This window comes from Natator depressus, chromosome 8 (genome assembly GCF_965152275.1).
Source record: "Natator depressus isolate rNatDep1 chromosome 8, rNatDep2.hap1, whole genome shotgun sequence".
Classification (NCBI taxonomy): Eukaryota; Metazoa; Chordata; order Testudines; family Cheloniidae; genus Natator; species Natator depressus.
Genome location: NC_134241.1, coordinates 81,999,514 through 82,019,858, shown reverse-complemented (window position 1 = coordinate 82,019,858; position 20,345 = coordinate 81,999,514). Strand labels below are relative to the sequence as shown.

The window sequence follows — 20,345 nt, the reverse complement described above, 5'->3', positions numbered from 1 at the left end:
TGTGATAAGGAAAGTCTAAATTAAGATCATACTGAACAGCTACATGCACTTGCACCAATTGGAAGAAGGTACGAGACAAACATTTCAGCCTTTAGTTTTAAAAACTTCAGACTTATTGTTATATTTAAATAATCTTAGCAAGATGCACATTACTATGGCTACCAGAAAAAAAAATTCTTTCCTAAAGAAAAAGGAAATTAGTGCTGCATTGATCAACATGGATACAATGTGATTACACTGTTAAACTAAGCTGAAAAAAATCAATGCACTTTTTGCCAAGATTTCTGGTATAACTACACAAAAGTGTTAAGTACTATGATTTCTAGTTAGAATATATTTTAGTTTAAAATATATTGCCTTTTCCAATGATTAATCCAGTTTTTCCAGTGGGTACAATAAAATTAAATTCCTGTAATCCACCAGGAGGCCCCATGTTCCAGTTGCCTTGGCCTCTACCCCTTCCTCGACCACCAGGTCCTGGACCACCAGGATTACCAGCCTAATGGGGGGGGAAAAACAACAAGTTAGCACACACTATTAAAACTTACTGCCTCCTTTACCACAATTAATTCATTAGTGACAACAGATGACTCTAGAACGAAGCCCACTGCCAACTAACAAGTGTCAGATTAATACATTTAGAGGCTTTATTATTTGTATATACACACACAAACATTTAGTTTGATAAGGATTTTTCATTAAAGTGCTTTCAGTCATTTTATGTTCCTGCTTAATTTCAAGATTACCCCAAGTACTGACATACCACAGGAGTCCAGTGGTCTTCCTCAAAATCACTCTGAGGTGCAAGAGGAGGGAAGGAAGACCACCTGGCATCCAGTAGGTGGAAGTGAAGAGATGGGAGGGAAGGCAGTAGTGGCTGGATAAAGGGGACAGGGTTCAGAATGGTGAGGGGAAGAAGCACATTCCAGGTTCGTGTGCGCGCACATGCAGATAAAGAAGTGGGTAACTGTGTTAGCCTACAGTGCCCTGGTCAGAAAAGTCTGTATAGGAAGCTTTTATGCTCCTGCATCTGATTTAGCACATAGTTGAAGCATATGCACTAAACATAGCTCCCCCTGAAGAATTAAGCAGAAGGTAATGCAGTTAAACACACAATTGCTGCTGTATTTTTTAAAAGACGATAACCACATACAGTACCCTGCAATTCTGCAGCTGAGAGAGGTATTCACAGACAGAAAACATAAAAATGTTGAAACCATTCCTTTTGTCCCAACCCACTTTTTTAAAAAAAAAGTTAAAGCTTTAAAAAAATAGCGTGGGAGGGCAAAAAACAGGGATTTCACAGGGAAAAGGAGAGTTCCTCACAATACAGCAACACACAATTGCCTGCCTGTTTCAGATATAAAGGTGGGACCATTAGCCAATGATTAGATAAAGGGTTAGTAACCACCAGATTATGATTGATTAAAAGCAGGTAGTGCACTAGACAACTGTCAACTGAATAGAAGTAGTTCTAGAATAGCCAGGACAAGACATTGCTAAGGGCTTTAAACTGAACTGAAAAAAAAAAAAAAAAAAAAAAACCACCTCATTGACTGCAAACAAGAACTGCGAACAAGTATGTTTTATAGTCCATGCTCAGTTTTCCACACAGACCCAACCAAATACTACCATTAAGTAAGGTTATTAAAATGGACAGATGGTTAAAATGTGCGTTTTTCCTAACTCAAGCTGAAATTTTATTTTTTGCACAAAATATAAATATTAGCTAACCTGGACACTTCGAAGAAGGTCTGTAATAATTTCTGCAGCATGTTGACATCTGTCCGGAGGTCCTGTAATTTGGGCTATTCTATCTGGAGTTGTTCCATCATCTGGAATAAGAAAGTAAAATTTAAATCAAGCCATGTTTTACTTAAAAATAAAGCTAAGTTGATCAACATTTACACTCACACCACTCACCTGGCTTAAACTGGATTCTAACACCAGCATCATTCTGTATCTTTTTGATCATCTCTCCATTTCTTCCAATTACAATACCAACAGCAAATCGTGGTATTGGGACCTTAAGAGAATACACCATCAACATCTTGAAACAACAAATATTCCAACCAAAAGCCACAATAAAAAGGTATACTGAAAAACTGAACTGTTCACCAACCATACCACCTCAGCCTGCAATCTTGTCAAATCTAAGCAACTACAGAATCATGATCCTAGCTAGTAAATGGATAGGATGGCCAAAAAAAAAAGGGGGAAATAAATTCTAGACACCACAGGTTGTGACAGAGGCATCACTTCAGCAGATAGTGGTTTTCTCCCAGTCAGTGCCCGAACAAGGTGTTAGGGGGCCTAGGATACTGGTGTCATTGAATGATATGATATCTCCAACAGGAACCCTCACCACTCATGGTCATTTACAATGCCATGACTTTTACAATAAAACCCCTCCAAAGCAACAGAAACTGCTGTACTTTATTGCTGGCACAAGATGGCTGCTGCATTCCACAAAGAGGTGGTAGTATTTCAGTGGTGAGCAAGTGATACCTATGTGCCATAACCGCTTTGGGATACAGTTAAGAGCTTTTAACATTATTAAACAGTCTCAAAGTACATACTGAACAACAGATTTTCAACCATACGTACATCTATCCCTTCATTTCCTCCTATTCTTGACCCATATTCATTGCGCGCCTCTCTAAAGCCACCTTGATCACGAATCAACTCCAACACCATTTCCTTGGCTTGCTAAAGAAGAAAAAAATGTATTTTAGATTCTATAATTTTAAAACTGTTTTGTATACATAGAAAAGATAAAGCTGGAAACAAACTCCTTACTTGAACTTTGTAAGGGTCTCCTGTAATCCTAAGAGGTTTGTCTGCACCAGTGTTCTGTGGCCCATCTTGAATCATGACCATTTTGACTCCTGCTCGTTCCTATTTGACAATATAAAATTCAATTTCCATGCAATTCCAAATTCTGACCCCTCTCTCTCTCTCTTTCACCCATACACACACACACCCACTTTTAAAACTTACCTGAAGCTGCTTAATGGTCTCTCCACCTTTTCCAATAACTAATCCTGCCTTACTAGCTGGAATCATAATTTCTTGGACAGCATTTCCTGGTCCATCACCATGATGAAAGCCAGGTGTAGGTCTTCCCTTTTCAACTATCTGGTCAAGCAGTCTCTTTGCAGACCTGTGAGGACAGACGGACACACACACAGTTACTGCTAAATGTATTACGAACTGCGCATTGTTCCAGTTGGAAAAAATCATTTCACACAGCCATTTCAAAAAGTTTCTTCATTAAAATTTTAATAGACATTTATATATGTTGATATCCATAAGAGCTGTATTTATCAAATGCTACAGGATGCTTTCCCAGTCTAGCTTCTCTTAACCTCTTTATGTGAGACTCCATGAAGATGAGCTCAGTGTGAACATGTGAATGTGATAGATTCACATCCTATTAACAGTTCTAAGAAGAAGAGTAAACAACTGTACTGGTTTAGATGCCCAATTATATAATGTGAAATAAGAACGTGAACTTGTGCCCAAATATCCAATTCCCTGAAACTGTACTGATGAGACCTGTTACCAGTCACTTTCTTCAGCTTTATGGTATTGAGCAGATATTGTGGCCGATGCTTTTCTACTTTCCTCTTCTGTGCTGTCTGTCAGTAGAGTCTGTTAAAAAGTCTTTCATTATCTTCTATTTAGGTCCACCTGTTTTTCTTACTTGTTTACTAGTTGTCCTAGCAAAACTCTACATGATATTAAGCTTCTCCTTTTTCCTTCCTTTAATATCTCAATTTTTAATTTAATTTGGACTATTGCTGAAGGTGTTTCCTCCTTCCTCAGCATTAGAACAAGTTCTCAAACTATCAGATATGGTGGTGGCTGATAACCTTCTTTCAGCAAATTTCAAGAAGTTCCACCAGACTTCTAGGTAGTTACCCTTTTTCCTTCTCCCCTGTAGCACTCTGATTTACCTTTTCTAGCACCAGAATTTTGCACACTTTTCAATACCAGACAGTAGGGTCTTCCACCACCATGCTACAGTAATTCTAGTTGCAGCTAGGGGATAAGTTTTTAGTTCCTTATGGCTTTTTATAAGATGCTGAGTTTTAAGAACAATTTAATAAAAGCACCCAGGGGTTATTGGACAACCTATCATCTTCCTTATGAAATCTAAGGGCTTTCCAAAATGTCTTAATTTTTTGGCACATTCGTCATATATGGAGAAATCCTCCTACATTCTCATTTGCCTGTCCTTGTTCCATAAATTTGTTTCCAATTTAAAGTTTTCAATGTTTATCAATAGTCACTTCCATTTTTCTAGTACAAGAAGAAACATTCTGACAATACCAACAAATTACAAAGATAAACATTACTAAAAAACTGCCTTAAATATATACAGTAGACCCACAGAGTTATGAACACCAGCTACAAACTGACCAGTCAACCACACATCTCGTTTGGAACCAGAAGTACACAATCAGGCAACAGCAGAGGCCAAAAAAAAAAAAAAAAAAAAAAAAAAAAAAGCAGCAAATATAGTACACTACTGTGTTAAACGTAAACTACTAAAAAATAAAGGGAAAGCAGCATTTTTCTTCTGCATAGTGAAGTTTCCAAGCTATATTAAGTCATTGTTCAGCTGGAAACTTTTGAAAGAACCATCATAACATTTTGTTCAGAGTTTCAAACATTTCAAAGTTACAAACAATCTCCATTTCTGAGGTGTTCGTAACTCCAAGGTTCTACTGTGTACCATGAACTAGCTAAACAGGAAACAGACAATGTAACAATCGAACATAAAAAATAAACTGAAAATTTCTATTTTTCCCTTTAGAAGTCATTTGGGAATCAGTTTATTTAGAAACTGAGGACAATTATTGCCTCACCACCTTACTATCGCCAAAGACAGTCACTAAAACTAAATTTCACAACAAAAGTCTGAAATCCTCAACTCCTACTTATTAAGATAACATACAGACAAGAGTCAAAGGCCTGACCAAACAAAGAGGTCCTGCACTGTGACCTGAAGCTCAGGCTTTTGTACTGTTGAAAAAGATCAGGTTCCCTGCATCTTCCACTGAGAGTGACCTACAGCCAGTCTTATGATGTTTAACCTTAATAACAGACACCAAGAGTTACCTAGAACAGAAATTCTCAACCTTTTTCTTTCTGAATCCCACAAACAAGCTCTAAAAACTCCATGGCCTACCTACACCACCACAACTGATTTTCTGCATATAAAAGTGAGGGCCGTAGCTAGGGGGGTAGTAAGCGGGGCAATTGCCTGGGGCCCCATGCCACAGGAGCCCCTGCATAGCTACATTGCTCAGGCTTCAGCTTCAGCCATGAATGGCAGGTCTCAAGGAACCAGGCTTCAGACCCATGCAGTGGAGCTTTGGCTGTCTGCCCTGGGCCCCAGTGAATCTTAATGCTGACCCTGCTTGGCACCCCTCCAAAACCTACTCGTGGCCCCTGGGGACCCCGGACCCCTGGTTGAGAACCACTGTCCTAGAAGAACTCAATTACTGGGATGTAGGGAGAGGGGCATTCTTTCAGCTATCTTGGTTTCAAACTGTTTAGGGATTTACAGATTAATATTTACTATAAATTTACCATAAATCTACAGTTTTATTATATAGAAAAAAATGTATTCCCTGTCCCAAACTGCTTAAAATCCAAATTAAGATCACTACAAAACAGAAGGAGACTATTAGCAGAGAGAGTAAGGAGTAGGAAGATTTTAGAAATGTTGCAGAGAGAAATACTGGCTTACGGAGAGGAGGAAGGAGCTGAAATGGAAATAAAGAGAGGATGGTGTAACTGTTGACAATTAAAGAAAGAAGTAGTCTGGGACATCTAGGAACAGATATCCAGAGAAGCAGTTGGGAATAGTCTGAACCAGGGGTTCTCAAACTGGGGGTCGGGACCCCCTCAGGGGCTTGTGAGGTTATTACATACGGGGTCACGAGCTGTCAACCTCCACCCCAAACCCCGCTTGCCTCCAGCATTTAAAATGGTGTTAAATATATTTAAAAGTGTGTTTAGCTTATTGGGGAGGGGGGGTTGCACTCAGAGGCTTGCTGTGTCAAAGGGGTCAGCACGAAAAAAAAGTTTGAGACCCACTGGTCTGAACACAAGGGGAGAGAAATCAGATCGATCAATCAATGTTGAGATGCTCCATGGCATGAGATGGGGAAGGGCCCTTTCCCAGAAGGAGGAGACTCAAACAGAGCCTCCTATGAGCCCCAGCTCTGGGGCATTGTGCCATCACACATAGGGAGGGAAAGGTCTCATTGTCTGTGTCCAATCAGGAAATAAGGTTCCACCTCACCTCCTCCCACTTGGGTATGCTTCCCTCCCAGTCCTTCTGAACAGCAGCAGACAGGCAGCTGGGGATGGTGGAACAAGGGAAAGGGGTTCAAAAAATGTCCAAGCTGCAGCTCGTGGGCCATATGTCTGACATCTTCACACCAGGTACTTCTTCAGACATTTCAACATTACTTCTACTCTCTAATATTTTTAAATCAATTATTTTCCCAGCAAGGTCCTTATAATATAAGGACTTTAAAAGAGCACAGACTGCATTATCTGGGTTTGATAAGGACACCCAGATTTCACAATGGTTACACAGCAGGCTGCAACTCTTCTCCACAGGCCTAAGCATACTCTCCTGTTGAGTGTAACAAGAGGCAACTCTGCCTAACTAAAGTCTACTGAGTCCTGTGGGAGGAAAAAGTAATTGTTCCTCTATTGCTGCAGGAAGTACTAATGAATACACCCAACAACAGGTCCAATAAATATTTTTATAATATTTTAGTTTACCAACAACCATCATTTAAAGAGTCAGGTAATTCCGATTCAAAATTACATTTAAAAAAACAAAAAAAACCCCCAAAGATCTGAAAATGGATATTTAGGAATATGCTTTCCTCCCCACGTTCTGTGCAAAAAAACCCAAAGAGGAAAACAAACCTGTCCCCAAACCTGGCTCTTTCTGGTTCCCTGTACTCTTTCAGAAGCTGCAGGAACCAAAAATCAGCTCTTCAGTTCTCAACAACCCATGCTAATGTTAGGGAAAAAGAGTTTCCCTCCCGTCTAGGGTTGGGAGGGTAGCCTTCCCTGGACTTCTGTATTAGCCAAACACAGTCAGGACTCTTAGATAAAATGAGGCACTTTAATGCTAGCAGGTACGACAGCTGAAGGGCTCACCAATTCCTACACAGAGGAATATGGCGAAGCCCAGTCACTAACACTGCTATTTACAAGACTATTTTTTAAAAATCCATCACCTCATCTTAGGTTCTAGGTTCTGTGCATTATAGCTCAACTTGATGAATCCAGTAAACCATAATTTAAAACTTCTCTCTCTCTCTAAATACTATAACTATCAAAAAAACATTTAAACTCTGGTGAAATTCTTCGCATGTCATAATTGACAAACCTCTTATCCAATTAATTTCAAATTTCATAGACTGTGGCCAAGATAAACAGACTGCCAATCTTCAGGAAGGTATTTCCCTTTGTATGTTAAATTTTACATAAATACCAAAATAAAGCTTGTAAAAAATTCAGTTGTAATTCTAAATTTGGATAGGTAGCTGCTGCCCCATATTGATAACAACAGCTGCAGATGTCATTTAACAAGAAGATCAGCATGGATGCTTTTTAGGTGGATGGACAACAGTAAGTCTGTTTTTAACCCCAGTCTAAACCATAGTGGCCAGATCAAAGATAAAGTTAGGACTGAAATTGCTACAATACCTCTCTCAAACATCTGCCCCCAAATTACGGTCACAGTAGATAACTGGCAAGAATAGTCACATTAAGAGATTGTTTCCTGAAGAGCGAACCTGCCACAGTTACTGAAAAATGGGTGGGTTTCCAAAGAGCAATACCAACTGCCATCAACTGACCCCAGATCTCCCAGCAGGCCTTACCAAAAATGTAAGAGCACAGGGGGCTAGCACACAGGCACTGGGACAAAAATCCATTCCATCTAACATCTCCTCAAGCAAAACCAGAGTAAATTAGACTCAGAGGCCACAGTCTCCCACATTGACACTGCCTTTACAGTGCTGGACAAATAAGCCTGGATACACATTGACTTTTCAATTATGTTGAAAGAAAACCGCTCAACACTAACAGCTAGGGCTGGCCACATCCGCTAGACCAGTGGTTCTCATACTTTTTTTACTGCAGACCACTTGAAAATTGCTGAGGGTCTCGGTGAACCACTTAATGATCTTTCCAAATGTTGTTTGTACCATTAGCTAACTACTGTAAAGCTCTTTGGATAAAACCGCTATATAAAAAAACCTTAACAGTAATTAACGTGTTTTTTTCTTCTACAAATAAAAACACACAACTCATATTTTAGTATCAGCAGTCTTACCTTTCCAATGCGATGGAGGTGCCCTCTCTCCCCCGCTGCCACAGCCCCCAAGCTGGGAATGGGAAGGAGGGGGATCTCTCCCCGGCAGCCGCAGCCTGAAGCTAGGGAAAGTCGTCTCTTTCTCTGGCCGCCGCAGTCCTGCACATCCCAAATCCCCCCCCCCATCTCACCCCACTTCCCTCTCCCATCTATTCCTCCAAAGGCCACCACCTCACCTTATATGTGCATCTTCTCCAGGGTCCAGGCATCTAATTAGTGGAACCACACCTGTGCAGCTCCACTAATTAGGTGGGTGGCCCTTCATTCTCATGTGCAGCCAGCCAGGCGCACACCTTAGAGGGGAACTATCCGGGGACCACCTGCATGGAGACCACGGTTCGAGAATCTCTGCACTAGACTTTCCAGCATTCAACTAGAATATACTCTGCTGCTGCTATGCCAGACAAAGTGTAATTTCACAGCTTAACCCACCACAGCACAGGATGGTGAAAATTCTCTCTGCTGATGCAAGTCTTCTATCAATAGGTACGGGTCATCTGAACCAGTGGTTCTCAAAGCCGGTCCGCCGCTTGTTCAGGGAAAGCCCCTGGCAGGCCGGACCGGTTTGTTTACCTGCCGCATCGGCAGGTTCGGCCGATCGCGGCTCCCACTGGCTGTGGTTCACCGCTCCAGGCCAATGGGGGCTGTGGGAAGCAGCGTGGGCCAAGGGACGTACTGGCCATCCTTCCCGCAGCCCCCATTGGCCTGGAGTGACAAACCGCAGCCAGTGGGAGCCGCGATCGGCCGAACCTGCCGACGCGGCAGGTAAACAAACCGGTCCGGCCCGCCAGGGGCTTTCCCTGAACAAGCAGTGGACCGGCGTTGAGAACCACTGATCTAAATAAAGACATGTAAGGATTCAGACTAGGCAGCATCTAAACACGTTTGTCTCAGCTAAAAGCTTACGTCTTGTGTACTGGAAAGCCTTGATTTACCAAGTACCACCATGATTACTCCCACTGCTACTATATAACAGGACCACGTTTATCTTCATGTCATTGGGCCTTCTTTTAAAATCCTAGACGTTTTGACTGTACAACAACATACCCATGACTGTGCCTTGAGTAACTTCAAAGAAGAGAAACTAGGGTTGTGAGCTGTCGATCACGAAAGCTTATGCTCAAATAATTTTGTTAGTGTCTAAGGTGCCACAAGTACTCCTTTTCTTTTTAGGGTTTCTACTATTACTCCTCAATGGAGAAATTTCCACACGCACCTGATTCCAGTTCCTTATCAATTTTGTCTTCTGACTAATAAGTGCTTATTCTATCCAGCCAGAGTGAATCTAATCTTGTAACATTTTGTTGTGATCAGCTGGTCCGCTAAAAAACTATTCCTGAGCAGGCCAATTTGAGGAAAGGCATAAGACCCTTTCAGGGTTTAAAAAAAAAAAAAAAAAAAAGCATGTTCTAGGCTCCCCCTTTTTTATGTATGTTCAATAAATGTTAATGTCTTTTTGCTTAGTAACATATAGTAAACTAAATTACTTCGCAACAGATCAAATTCAAATTACTGTTAACATTATGGCAGTAAGAAAAATAGTAAGGGAACTCAATTTATGACTATCCTACTAATCAACCAAGACCTATTAATCATCAAAAACACACTTCAATATTAATTTCATCCAGAACATTACATACCAACATAAAATCAAATGAAATGGACACCACCACTCTGACCCCCCACTTTGTACCCATGCTGAAACTAATGTACAGTTTCATAATAGAATGATTTCATAGTAGAATAATTACTAGCCAAAATTGGGCCAGTTGCATTGTTCTATCAGATCTTGATAATATAAAGATCACATGTTTCATCCTTGATTTAATAATATCCTTAGGGTCTGATCCACCAGTATAGATCTGATTGCAAGAAAAGGGAGTTACTTCATTTTAACAGTTGAATGGTTATATTTGGGCTCAGCAGAATTCAATTCTCATTTTTAAGCATTTCTCTAGATGATCTATTTAAATTTTCAGAGTTGTGGGAAATTATCCCGTCCCCCCCAAGACAACAGGGGGTCAGTATAGTTACTTAATGAGAGTAAATGCTCAGATTCAAAAAGTTAAAGCTTTATAACTGTTAAAACACAAACTGTCAATAGCACATGACAGAGTATGCAAAGGAAATATCCTTAAATTCTCTCAAGCATTTTTCTTTTTTTGCCTATCTGTAAATTTTAATCATCAATGGAAACACTGTCAGTTTCTGTGTGCTGTACAATCAATGTTTACCAATAAAAACTGAATCCTTCCAAGCCTAGTTATTGTCACCTCACTGTACAGGAGCCATATGACATATTTCAAAATATTTTTAGATCTAAAAATATTAGACAATGTACTTACTGAACAGACTCGGGTGTTCCAGTTAACATGCAAGATCTATCAGGCAGGCCACCGCTATCTATAAAGTTTGTAAAATGAAACAGATTTAACAATTCTGTTTAACTTGCAAGGAATCAGTAGCTAAGTAAATAGAAAAGTGTGCTGTGAGAAGTTTTAACAGCTCACTAAACCCATAAAATCATGGTCTCAAGATTTGGGACTGTTTTGCACTTTAATGACTTGTACCTATTCCCAGTTGTTAAAGGTGAGAGTAAATTTAGTTAAAAAACCAGTGATCAGTGTTCCAAACTTGTTACCACTAAATGTATATACCTCAAAAGGAAATAATTACCAGGAGCAATCTGTATTTTGCATCCAGATTCTTGCTGTATGCGTGAAATCTGTTCTCCTCCTCTGCCAATTACTTGAGGGACAAAAACAAAGGATGTTACTAGCAATAGCAACATTTGTTAAGACCTCCATTATATTGTATATTATATTTATATTACTTACTGAATCCAACCATTCCATCTGGAACTTTGTATTCCTCTGTCATTACAGACCTAAAAAAGACAAAATACAACAGAAGATAACATATGTTGATACACTGGCTTAGAATTTAGAGAATATTTTTCATCTGTATAGAAAAACTGGCTACCTTCCCCCCCATCACACCAAGGAGTAGAAACATACTGTAACATTTTGGGGAAATGCCTTTCTTTGGGTGCATCTACTTAATCTACCATATCTAGTGACTTGAACGGAGGCCAAGAGCATGCATTTTTACTTCAGAAGTTTTGCCCATTTTAACCTGAAATCCTTCAGGTTAAATAGAAATTAAAAGCCAAAATGACAATCTGTAAACACAGAATACCAAACAGTAATATTAGAAAGCAAAAATGACATTCCTAACTAACATAATATAAATTTAGATACTAGATTTAGGTACTTCATAATAGATCAATTATTTCTGCTAAAAATCTGTTTGGCATGAAAAAGACCAGTATATTCCATGATTATTAAAACATTGCTATTTATGTAGCATTTGAAGTATATTACAGATATACGAAAATATAGGCCATTTCCAGATCAAAACAGAAAAATGTACATCAAGAATTAAAAGGGTATGTGGGCAGGTTGGTTAGTTTTGTGGTTTTGGTTTTTTTGAGGCAGCAGAGGGAATAAGCAAGATGAGAAGAATGCAGCATAAGTTATTGATCAGATATGTTTGACATAAATTTTGTTAACTCCAGTATTTTTCCCCTTAAGAAATCTTTCCCTTTTGCTTTTAAAATAATCTTTTCCTTCAGACGAGATACCTGACCCTATGGACCACACTTCTCACATATGACATATCAAATCCCCATACAGTTCTAGATATGGGATAGGACACTAATCCTATTACATACATTTCAAATATTTAGCTTATGCCTGTTGTGGCTAAATTCTAACAAGCATCACTTAACAATTGTGTTTCATTATTATGTTCAAACGTTGTCTTTTTGGGAGAAAAGTTTTGAAGTTGTTGCCTGGAAATGCATCAATACTAAAAAGCAACTGTAAACAAAATGTGAATTATGGCTCCTACCTTTGTTGCTGATGCATCGGGGGTAGCTGAGTTCCAAAAGCTACAAATAAAAAGTATTTTTAAAGTTAAATTCACAAATAAAGGCAAAATTCTCTCACAATTACGCCAAACATTTCCCACTAACAAACTATCTGTAGCTACTTCTGACAAAACTGGGTTTTAAAAAAAGTTGCCAAGAAGAAGCATAAAAGTATAGCTGAAAAAAACAAACTGATTCTCAGCTCTGTTGCTAGTACATAATATTCCACAACTATCAAGCTGCTCAAAAACAAGCCATTTTACTTAAAGAAACTTGAGACATGCAAGTCAAGTCAGCGTGATCTCACTGGTCCAACATTACCTACCAGAATACTGCATCATACCCTTGCTCTGAAAATGTACACTTGTTTAGGTTTTATTCACAATGAAATAAAAATTACTTACAGTCATTCTGAGGAGCAACTTTCTTAGCATCTGGTTGATCTGCAAAATTAAGATTTTTTTATTTTTTTGCCAAGAAACAAGAATCTTTTAAACTAGTGGCTGTCCCATAGTGTGAATCGTAACTTTTCCAGTGTATTTTTTAGTCAATGAATTTGTTTTTGTTTTGGTAATTTCAGGGAATAGATCTGAATAAAAAAGAAACCTTATAAGCATTCAGCACTTGGTTAGTATACTTGAAAAGAAGTTAGGTATTTCCATTTGTCTATTCAGTGGTTTAAGAAAAGCACAGTTTTAGAAACATATTGTAGATTGGATATCCATAAACAGTCAATGAAACTTTGCTAAGACAAGCAACAACATTAACTATGCTGCTAATAACTGGCTTCTCAAGCTAATGATGCTTCTACAGTAAGAACTGAAGAAAAAAGTCCACCAAAATCAGTATGAAAATAAACAATGGCTTAAAAAAAATCTGACAAGTGACCACAAATCTACACAGAATATCAAAATTTAAGAAACAACAATAATCCCACTGCAATGCAATCTGAGTCTGAACTGTGGTATGAAATTCCTATCCAAATATCAAGCATTTCACAGCATAAAACTTCAAAAAAAAAAAAAAAAAAAAAAAAAAAAAGATTCAAAGCAACTCTATCACTACCATCCAAAATCCTTTTTGTACAAATAAGCGAAATGAAAGGTATAGACAACCTATATCTGAAAAGACTACTTCAGATGTTTCCTTCCCCACCCCAAATTCAAAGTTATGCGATGAACCATCATAATTTATGTGTAGCAAAAAGTCAGACACATAATCCAAGAAATATTTGTGTCATCCATTTCAAAAGATCCACTAGTTTATTTCACGTTTACATACTAAACACAGGTAATAAATAAAAATTCCTGCCTTTAAAAGGAGAGGGCATTCCCTCCCAGTGTGTTGTACTGCTCGGACTTGTCCAAGAGCCATCTACACATAAAATAAAAAGAATACATTACATACATCATCTGAAGCATCATTAGCTCATTTTTTGTATATTAAAAACCTCACTATTAATAGAAAAACACTTTAATAAAGAACACAAGAACTCCTGGTCTAAAGCCTTAGTTACATTCTGTAAACTGAGTCACAATCCTCTTAAAGGAAAAAAAAAGTCACAACTCATATAGACCTAACGAAGTATTTTCAACACCTCCAAGTTCAGAAGTTTCTCTCCATAATTTAGTCAGGATTAGGTGTGTATATTAAACATATCAAACCCTGTTAAGTTCACACTAGTTGTGTAGTAAAAATCAGAAGACACGCAACACAATTCAGTAGCAAACTTTTCTGCAACGTAAAGCAAGTCAAAAAGTGGAAACCGCAACAAAAGTAGAGGAAATATTACAGCATGATCTTATCAGGGTTCATGCGTGCTGTATTCTGAAGTTAGTAAAAGATTTAGCCAAGTCTAATAAGTAGAATTTTTATTTTCCTGTCTTTTTTTTTTTTTTTTTAAAGTCCTATGCCTTTACAATGAAATGCATTAAAAGTAGTTTACCAGATGCTGTACCTTCAATAATAAATCACATGTCAAACCAGCACAGGTTTGAAAGGTGACCACCTTCAACCTTAACAGTGAATAAAAGATTTCAGCAATGTAGCTGAATAAAGGTATCTTCAAAATTATTTCTGTTTCACCTACCTTACGCATGGGTTCTCCTCTTAAAATTTACAGCATGTCAGTACAAGAGGTTATGTAATGGTCTAAGAATTGATTTACACAAACTTCAGATTTAAGACCGAAATAGCACCACTGATTTCTAAACAAAAATCCATATTAAAACCAAATTGGGAAAGCGTGTGGTGTTCTTTAAAGAGATCACATGCCAGTACAAGATGGATCTATACTATTGTTTCTGTGGAAAACTTATGACGTTTTTTACACCACTGCCATGCAAAAAATGAATTAAGGTAGTATACACATTTACTGACATCATACCTCCATCCTCAAGAGGTCTTTTTTGTCCTCCATAACCATAATCATTTGAATTCATTGATGTCCCTCCATCACCTCCAATTTTTGCTGCAATCTAGATAAAAGAAAAAATAATGAAAACAAACATGAGATGTTTTTGATCTACAAGGTAAAAAGCATCAGACCTGGTTTGCCCTAGTTTTGCTGGAGGACCTAGTGAAGGTTTAAAAATATATATATATTAAAAACAATATATATCTCAAAGACAAAAAAAAGTCCCTCTCTTTGCATATCATCTTTGAGCACACTTGATCAAATGATCATTTTGCTTTAAGAAGGGCATTTAAAGAGCATTTTGCATTGTTACAGATTTCTCTTTAATAAAAGGAAGCTGTTGTACTCATGAGGTTTCACCCATGGAGGAAGTAGAAAAGACTGCTGCATTTAGAAATGGCAGCACCATGTATTTTCCCACAAGGTCTTTGAGATTTTACATCTCATTAAAACAGGTTGAGTTGCCAAACAGAGAACCCAACTCCTAGCAAGATCACCTTAAATCTCATTAAGTGCATTATCTGACTTTCCCTTTATAAATACTGTGTAAAGTTACACCTTGCTTATTACCAAATGAAGTCTTATGTGCAGCCAACAACTGAAAAAACGACAAATGTGCAAATCAAGCTAAAAGTAAAACTAAAGGACGTAAGAGTACTCAACGGAAACTTGTAGTTTTAGCTCACGACCCACGAACCCAACACTTCCAAACTAGTTTGCGCAGGTTACCAGGATACAAGAGCGCCTCAGGCAACATAATAAATGGAACTGAAACTGAGCGTTTTAGAACACGAGGGGGAATCCTCGCCGAAAACCAGCGACGAGCAGCTCCTTCTCCCTCGCCTCCCCAACCAGCGCAGGGCGGTGACCCAGGGCTGCGGGCTGCCTGGGATAAGGCGTTTTCAATAACTCGCTGTGATTTCACTATTTACTTCCCCCCAAACGGCTCAGGAGGAAGGCCCGGGAAAAGTCCTCTCCCTTCACGCAGCTTGCGGGAACAGGGGGAAGGTTATCGGGGACCGAGCAGGTGTAGGGGACCCCACGCATCCCATTGTGTGGTGAAGGGGCAAGGGCGCTGCGGGAGCTCCCCACTGTGTGTGCTGGGGAGGCAGAGGAAACCCTCCTCACTGCGTACATAGGACGGGGACTGGGGAACAAACAAATAACACCGCCATCAACGTGCGCAGAAAACGAGGCCCCTGAAAGGGAAGCGGACCCAGCCGTGCGCCAGCCCCCTCCCCAGAACAAAACCCCTGAAGCCGCCCGATACGCTTCAAAGGATTTGCGTAGGACCCACCCTATTTGTCCCAGAATAGGTAGAGGGGAGATTCCGACGCTGAGGATCAGAGGAGGCCCTATCGGGGGCCGCTTCCAGGCCCCCGAGCCTGAGGGTCGGAGCTACCGATGGGCTGGTGCCCACATTACACACCTGCCTAGCCCGCTGCAGTGCGTCTTTAAAGGCATCGTTGACTCCCCCACCTCCGCCTCCTCCTCCTCCGGGCGCGCCCGAAGCAGGAGGGGGCACCGTGGAATAATCCGCCATAGCCGCTCCGCCGCCGCTTCCTGCCCTACTCGCTGCCTGCCAAGAAAGAAAGAAAATGGCGGCGGGCGGGAGCCTTTCACATTCCTGCGCGGCATCGTGCTCGGGGGAGGGGGGGCATGGAAGGAGAGGAAACCTCGCGAGACCTCTAGAAGGGAGGGGTGGGATTTCGTGGAGGCTCATGTGGAAGAAGAGGAAATCTCGTGAGACTTCATTCTCACAGTATATCTGTGGGGTCGAGTTAGACCTCCAGAGATGTCCTTCAGGGGCATGGAGGGGGAAATCTTCAGAGGCGGGGATATAAGGCTCGCGATAGTTCCTTCCTGGAACGGGATTTAAGAGGCCCCATTGCGTTACGATGGCGGGGGTGGGATTTCACGCGATGACTTTTATCGCTTCGGGATTTGGCAGAAAGGACACAGGTGGATCTCGCGAGCTTTAAAGGTTAATTTTCAGCGCTTAGGGCTACAGCCTCCGCTGGAGCGCGGTGGCTGCTGGGAGCTCGGTTGGCTCGCGACCTGCTAACGCTGACCGAGACTTCTGCGGCTTCCAGTGAGTCGGGGAGGGTGAAGCTCCGCGCGGGGCGAGGCTGAGCGGTTACTGCCGTTCGCAGGCCGCTGGGGTCTGACCGCCGCCACCCCTTGGGCACTTGCCCCATGCTGAGGGAGCTCGTTGCCTCCAGGGCACAGTCCCCCCCCCGAGTTCCATCGTGGGGTGACATCTGGGGGCGCAGAGCTCCTTGCGCGGCTCTGGGGCTGCCCCCCGGGGCATGCTGGGGGGGTGCTACTGGGGAGGAGAAGTATCGCTTGCCAGGTGACTGCCGCCGAAAACGGATGCAGCGAAGCCGGTCAGCCCGCTCGGCGTGGGGCTTGCAGCGCTGCGGGGGGTGTTGTGGCGGGGGCGGCGGCTTGTAAACTGGCGTTGCTGTTGAGCGCGGTGACGGAGCAAATATCACCCCCGCGTAACGCGCTCAGGCTATCTCGAACTAGCGCTTCATTGCGACGGGAGGAGGGATGGGGCCGGAGGCCGCGCCGTAGCGGGGGCTGAGGAAACTGGCAGCGCCTCAAGAGGCAGCCGCGGTGGTGGTTGTTGGCTGCAGCCTGGGGAGGTGAGCCTGCAGGATATGCAGAGCTGTTCCGACCAGCTCAGGATCTCAGACGTCTTTGCTTGGCATACCAGCCAAGGTGGGGGTGGAGGGGAACAAAAGCCTAGATGGTTGTTCTGGGGTTTGTGACTCTTTCTCTAGTGTGGCTTCTCTTTTCAGCTAAATGCAACCTGGCTTTTTAAGATGTACCACCACTGAATTCTTTGTGCCCCTTGCCTTGGCATTTAACTACTCTCATTCAGTCAGTACTATTTTTGATTTCTTTTTAGGATATTCCTTTTTCAGGATGGTGTGCTCAGTTGATTCTAGCATCTTCCTACTAGGCTTCAGCTTCTGCAGGAGATGGATCGTGGCTCCCGCTTCTTCTATGCCCTGGAGTAGAAGACGGGAGGTTAAGAAGCATGTCATCTGCCTTTTGGCAGCTGATGGTACCCCTCTCAGGGATCCAGTGGAGATGTGCGAGAGGGCCCAGGCCTTCTACGCTGGCCTTTTCTCCTCAGATCCTGCCGATGCTTGCCGAGTGCTTTGGGACAAACTCCCAACGGTCAGCGTGGGCGATTGGGACCGGCTGGCGCTGCCTCTCACTCTGGCCAAGTTCTTGGAAGCCCTCTATCTCATGCCCACTAATAAATTTCTGGGCATGGACAGGCTGACCGTGGAGTTCTACCGCATGTTCTGGGATGCCCTTGTCCACCATCTGGGCCAAGTGATTGCAGAGCAGGATCCTCCCCCTGTCATGCAGGTGCGCAGTGCTAGCCTTGCTGCCAAAGAAGGGGGACCTCTGCAATCTCCGGAACTGGCATCCCGTCTTGCTCCTCAGCACAGACTACAAGGTCGTAACAAAGGCCATCTCACTGCGGTTGCAGTCTGTGCTGGCGGACCTGGTCCATCCTGACCAGACCTACACCGTCCCAGGCTGTACCATCTTTGATAATCTTTACCTGGTCCGGGATCTCTTAGAGCTTGGGTGTAGGGATGGTCTGTCGTTCACCCTCTTGTCGTTGGATCAGGAGAAGGTGTTCGACTGGATGTACCACAGGTGTGTCCTGGGCGCTCTGTGGGGATTCAGCTTCAGGCCTCGGTTTGTGGGCTTTCTCCAGGTGCTGTACGCTTCTGCACAGTGTTTAGTCAGACTCAACTGGCTCTTGACGGCACCTGTGAGCTTCGGGCAAGGAGTCAGCTGTATACTCTGGCCACTGAGCCCGTCCCCCGTCTCCTTCGTACGAAGTTGACGGGGTTGGTGCTGCATGAGCCGGAGGTGAGGCTGGTCCTGGCAGTGTATGCCAATGACGTGCTTCTCATGGTCCAGGACCTGGACAACCTGGTGCAGGTGGAGGCTTGACAAGCTATTTATTCAGCAGCCTCCTCCGCCCAGGTCAGCTGGGTCAAGAGCTCTGTCCGGGTGGCAGGTGAGCTCCCTCCCTCCCTCCCACACTTCAGGTCATCCGGTGGAGCATGGGTCCGCTGCTCTATCTTGATATTTACCTTTCTGCCACACATCCATCTCCGCAGGAGAACTGGCAAGGTTTAGAGGGCAGGGTGGCTGCGGGGCTGAACAGGACTGCTCCAGTGCCTCTCCCTCCGGGGGAGCATGCTGGTGCTTAACCAATTGGTCCTGTCCATGCACCGGCTCAACAACCTGTGCCCGCCACTGGGGTTCCTGGCCAGTCTCCAGAGGTTGGGTCTGGAGGTTTTTGGCCAGGACTGCACTGGATCTCTGCAGCGGTTCTCTATCCTCCCCTGAAGGAGGGAGGACAGGGCCTGATGTGCATGTGCACACAGGTGCATGTCTTCCGCCTCCAGGCTCTGCAGAGACTCCTTTTATAGTGCAAGCGGCTTGGCATGGAGCATATTGGCACATGCATTCCTCTGCCGCCTGTGAGAGCTCTGATATGACCGGCAGCTCTTTTTTCTCCATCCAAGAGGTCTTCTGTGAGACCTCTCTGAGCTGCCGGTCTTCTACCGGGACTTTCTCTGGACCTGGAGGCTGGTTTCAGCAACCAGGTCCATGGCGGCTACCAAGGAGGTAGATCTTCTTATGGAGCCCCTGCTACACAATCTTCAGCTCTGTGTACAGGTGGTGGAGTCCCCCTTGGTGTGCTAGAGGTTGGTCCTGGCGGGAGTCACCGTGATCGAAGAGCTCCTGGACTACATCTTGGGGGGTTGGGTGGATCCCCTGGTGCTTGGTCGGCTCATGGGGCTCTCCGCCCTTAAAAACCCCCGGCATGTTCTCCAGGAGGTGGAGGCAGCCTTGCCCCCCACAGCTCAGGTTTTCCTCGAGCCGGTCCTGCAAGAAGGTGTGCCTTGCCTGCCTCTCACTCCAGGCCCTCCCGATCTTTCCATCTGCCCCATGAGCCTTCCCGGCCTCCCCCTCCTCATAACCTGAGCCGGCTGCATGTCTTGCAGCCAGTCCGTTTTTGAACCGTGCCAAGAGACCATCTATATGCGCTCGTGCTGCACACGCTTCATTTCCCCACCCTCGTGTCCCACCCAGATACCAAATGGCGGGACCTTTTACCAGCAGTGGAGGGTGGGGAACTCCGATGGGCCAGCTTATAGTCCATCTTAGTCCTGCGACCTGCCAGGGATATCAGCTGCTGGCTCCTATATGGGGCCGTGAGCACGGTCGTGTACTTGGCGCGGTTCACCTCTGTCCCTGAAGCCTGTCCCTTCTGTGGCATGAGGGAGACCCTGGTGCATACGTATCTTCAGTGCACCACACTGCAGCCCCAGTTCCTCTGGGCAGCATCCGCCGGCTCTCTTGATGCCTTTGAGGAGCAATGCATGCTGTCTGGGGTTCTCTGATGGTGTCCCCTTCTGTTTCCCTAGTTTGGGCCCTTTGACCCCCACGCCTGTTCCCGTTATTGCCTTTGTCGTCCCCTGAACTTGGTTGGATTCTGGGTCCAGTAGCTTCTCCCTAGGCCGGGGAGGGGC

The 20,345-nt window shown here is 43.2% G+C and overlaps 2 protein-coding genes across 10 annotated transcripts in view; one reads left to right on the top strand and one right to left on the bottom strand.

Annotated features, from left to right (window-relative positions):
- The window catches only part of FUBP1 (far upstream element binding protein 1), a 38,694-nt gene extending 22,271 nt beyond the window's left edge, over positions 1-16,423 (bottom strand). For 2 of the 8 annotated variants that reach the window (XM_074961477.1, XM_074961472.1), the window contains exons 1-14: positions 16,196-16,421; positions 14,737-14,827; positions 13,662-13,724; positions 12,755-12,793; positions 12,332-12,371; positions 11,257-11,306; positions 11,096-11,167; positions 10,765-10,822; positions 3,001-3,163; positions 2,800-2,898; positions 2,608-2,709; positions 1,924-2,026; positions 1,735-1,835; positions 358-499 (exon numbers count right to left, since the gene is read on the bottom strand). In XM_074961477.1, the coding sequence (XP_074817578.1) occupies positions 358-499; positions 1,735-1,835; positions 1,924-2,026; positions 2,608-2,709; positions 2,800-2,898; positions 3,001-3,163; positions 10,765-10,822; positions 11,096-11,167; positions 11,257-11,306; positions 12,332-12,371; positions 12,755-12,793; positions 13,662-13,724; positions 14,737-14,827; positions 16,196-16,309 (1,237 nt within the window). In that variant the 5' untranslated portion in view covers positions 16,310-16,421. Of the gene's footprint in view, positions 1-357; positions 500-1,734; positions 1,836-1,923; positions 2,027-2,607; positions 2,710-2,799; positions 2,899-3,000; positions 3,164-10,764; positions 10,823-11,095; positions 11,168-11,256; positions 11,307-12,331; positions 12,372-12,754; positions 12,794-13,661; positions 13,725-14,736; positions 14,828-16,063 lie in introns of all 8 variants that reach the window. The other 6 variants (XM_074961478.1, XM_074961474.1, XM_074961471.1 and 3 more) reach the window with 5 other exon arrangements.
- A 246-nt stretch (positions 16,424-16,669) lies between these two features.
- Positions 16,670-20,345, top strand: part of DNAJB4 (DnaJ heat shock protein family (Hsp40) member B4) — a 50,969-nt gene continuing 47,293 nt past the window's right edge. The window contains exon 1 of one of the 2 annotated variants that reach the window (XM_074961480.1): positions 16,670-16,750. The gene's annotated coding sequence lies outside the window, so the exon portion shown is untranslated. Of the gene's footprint in view, positions 16,859-20,345 lie in introns of both variants that reach the window. The other variant, XM_074961479.1, reaches the window with a different exon arrangement.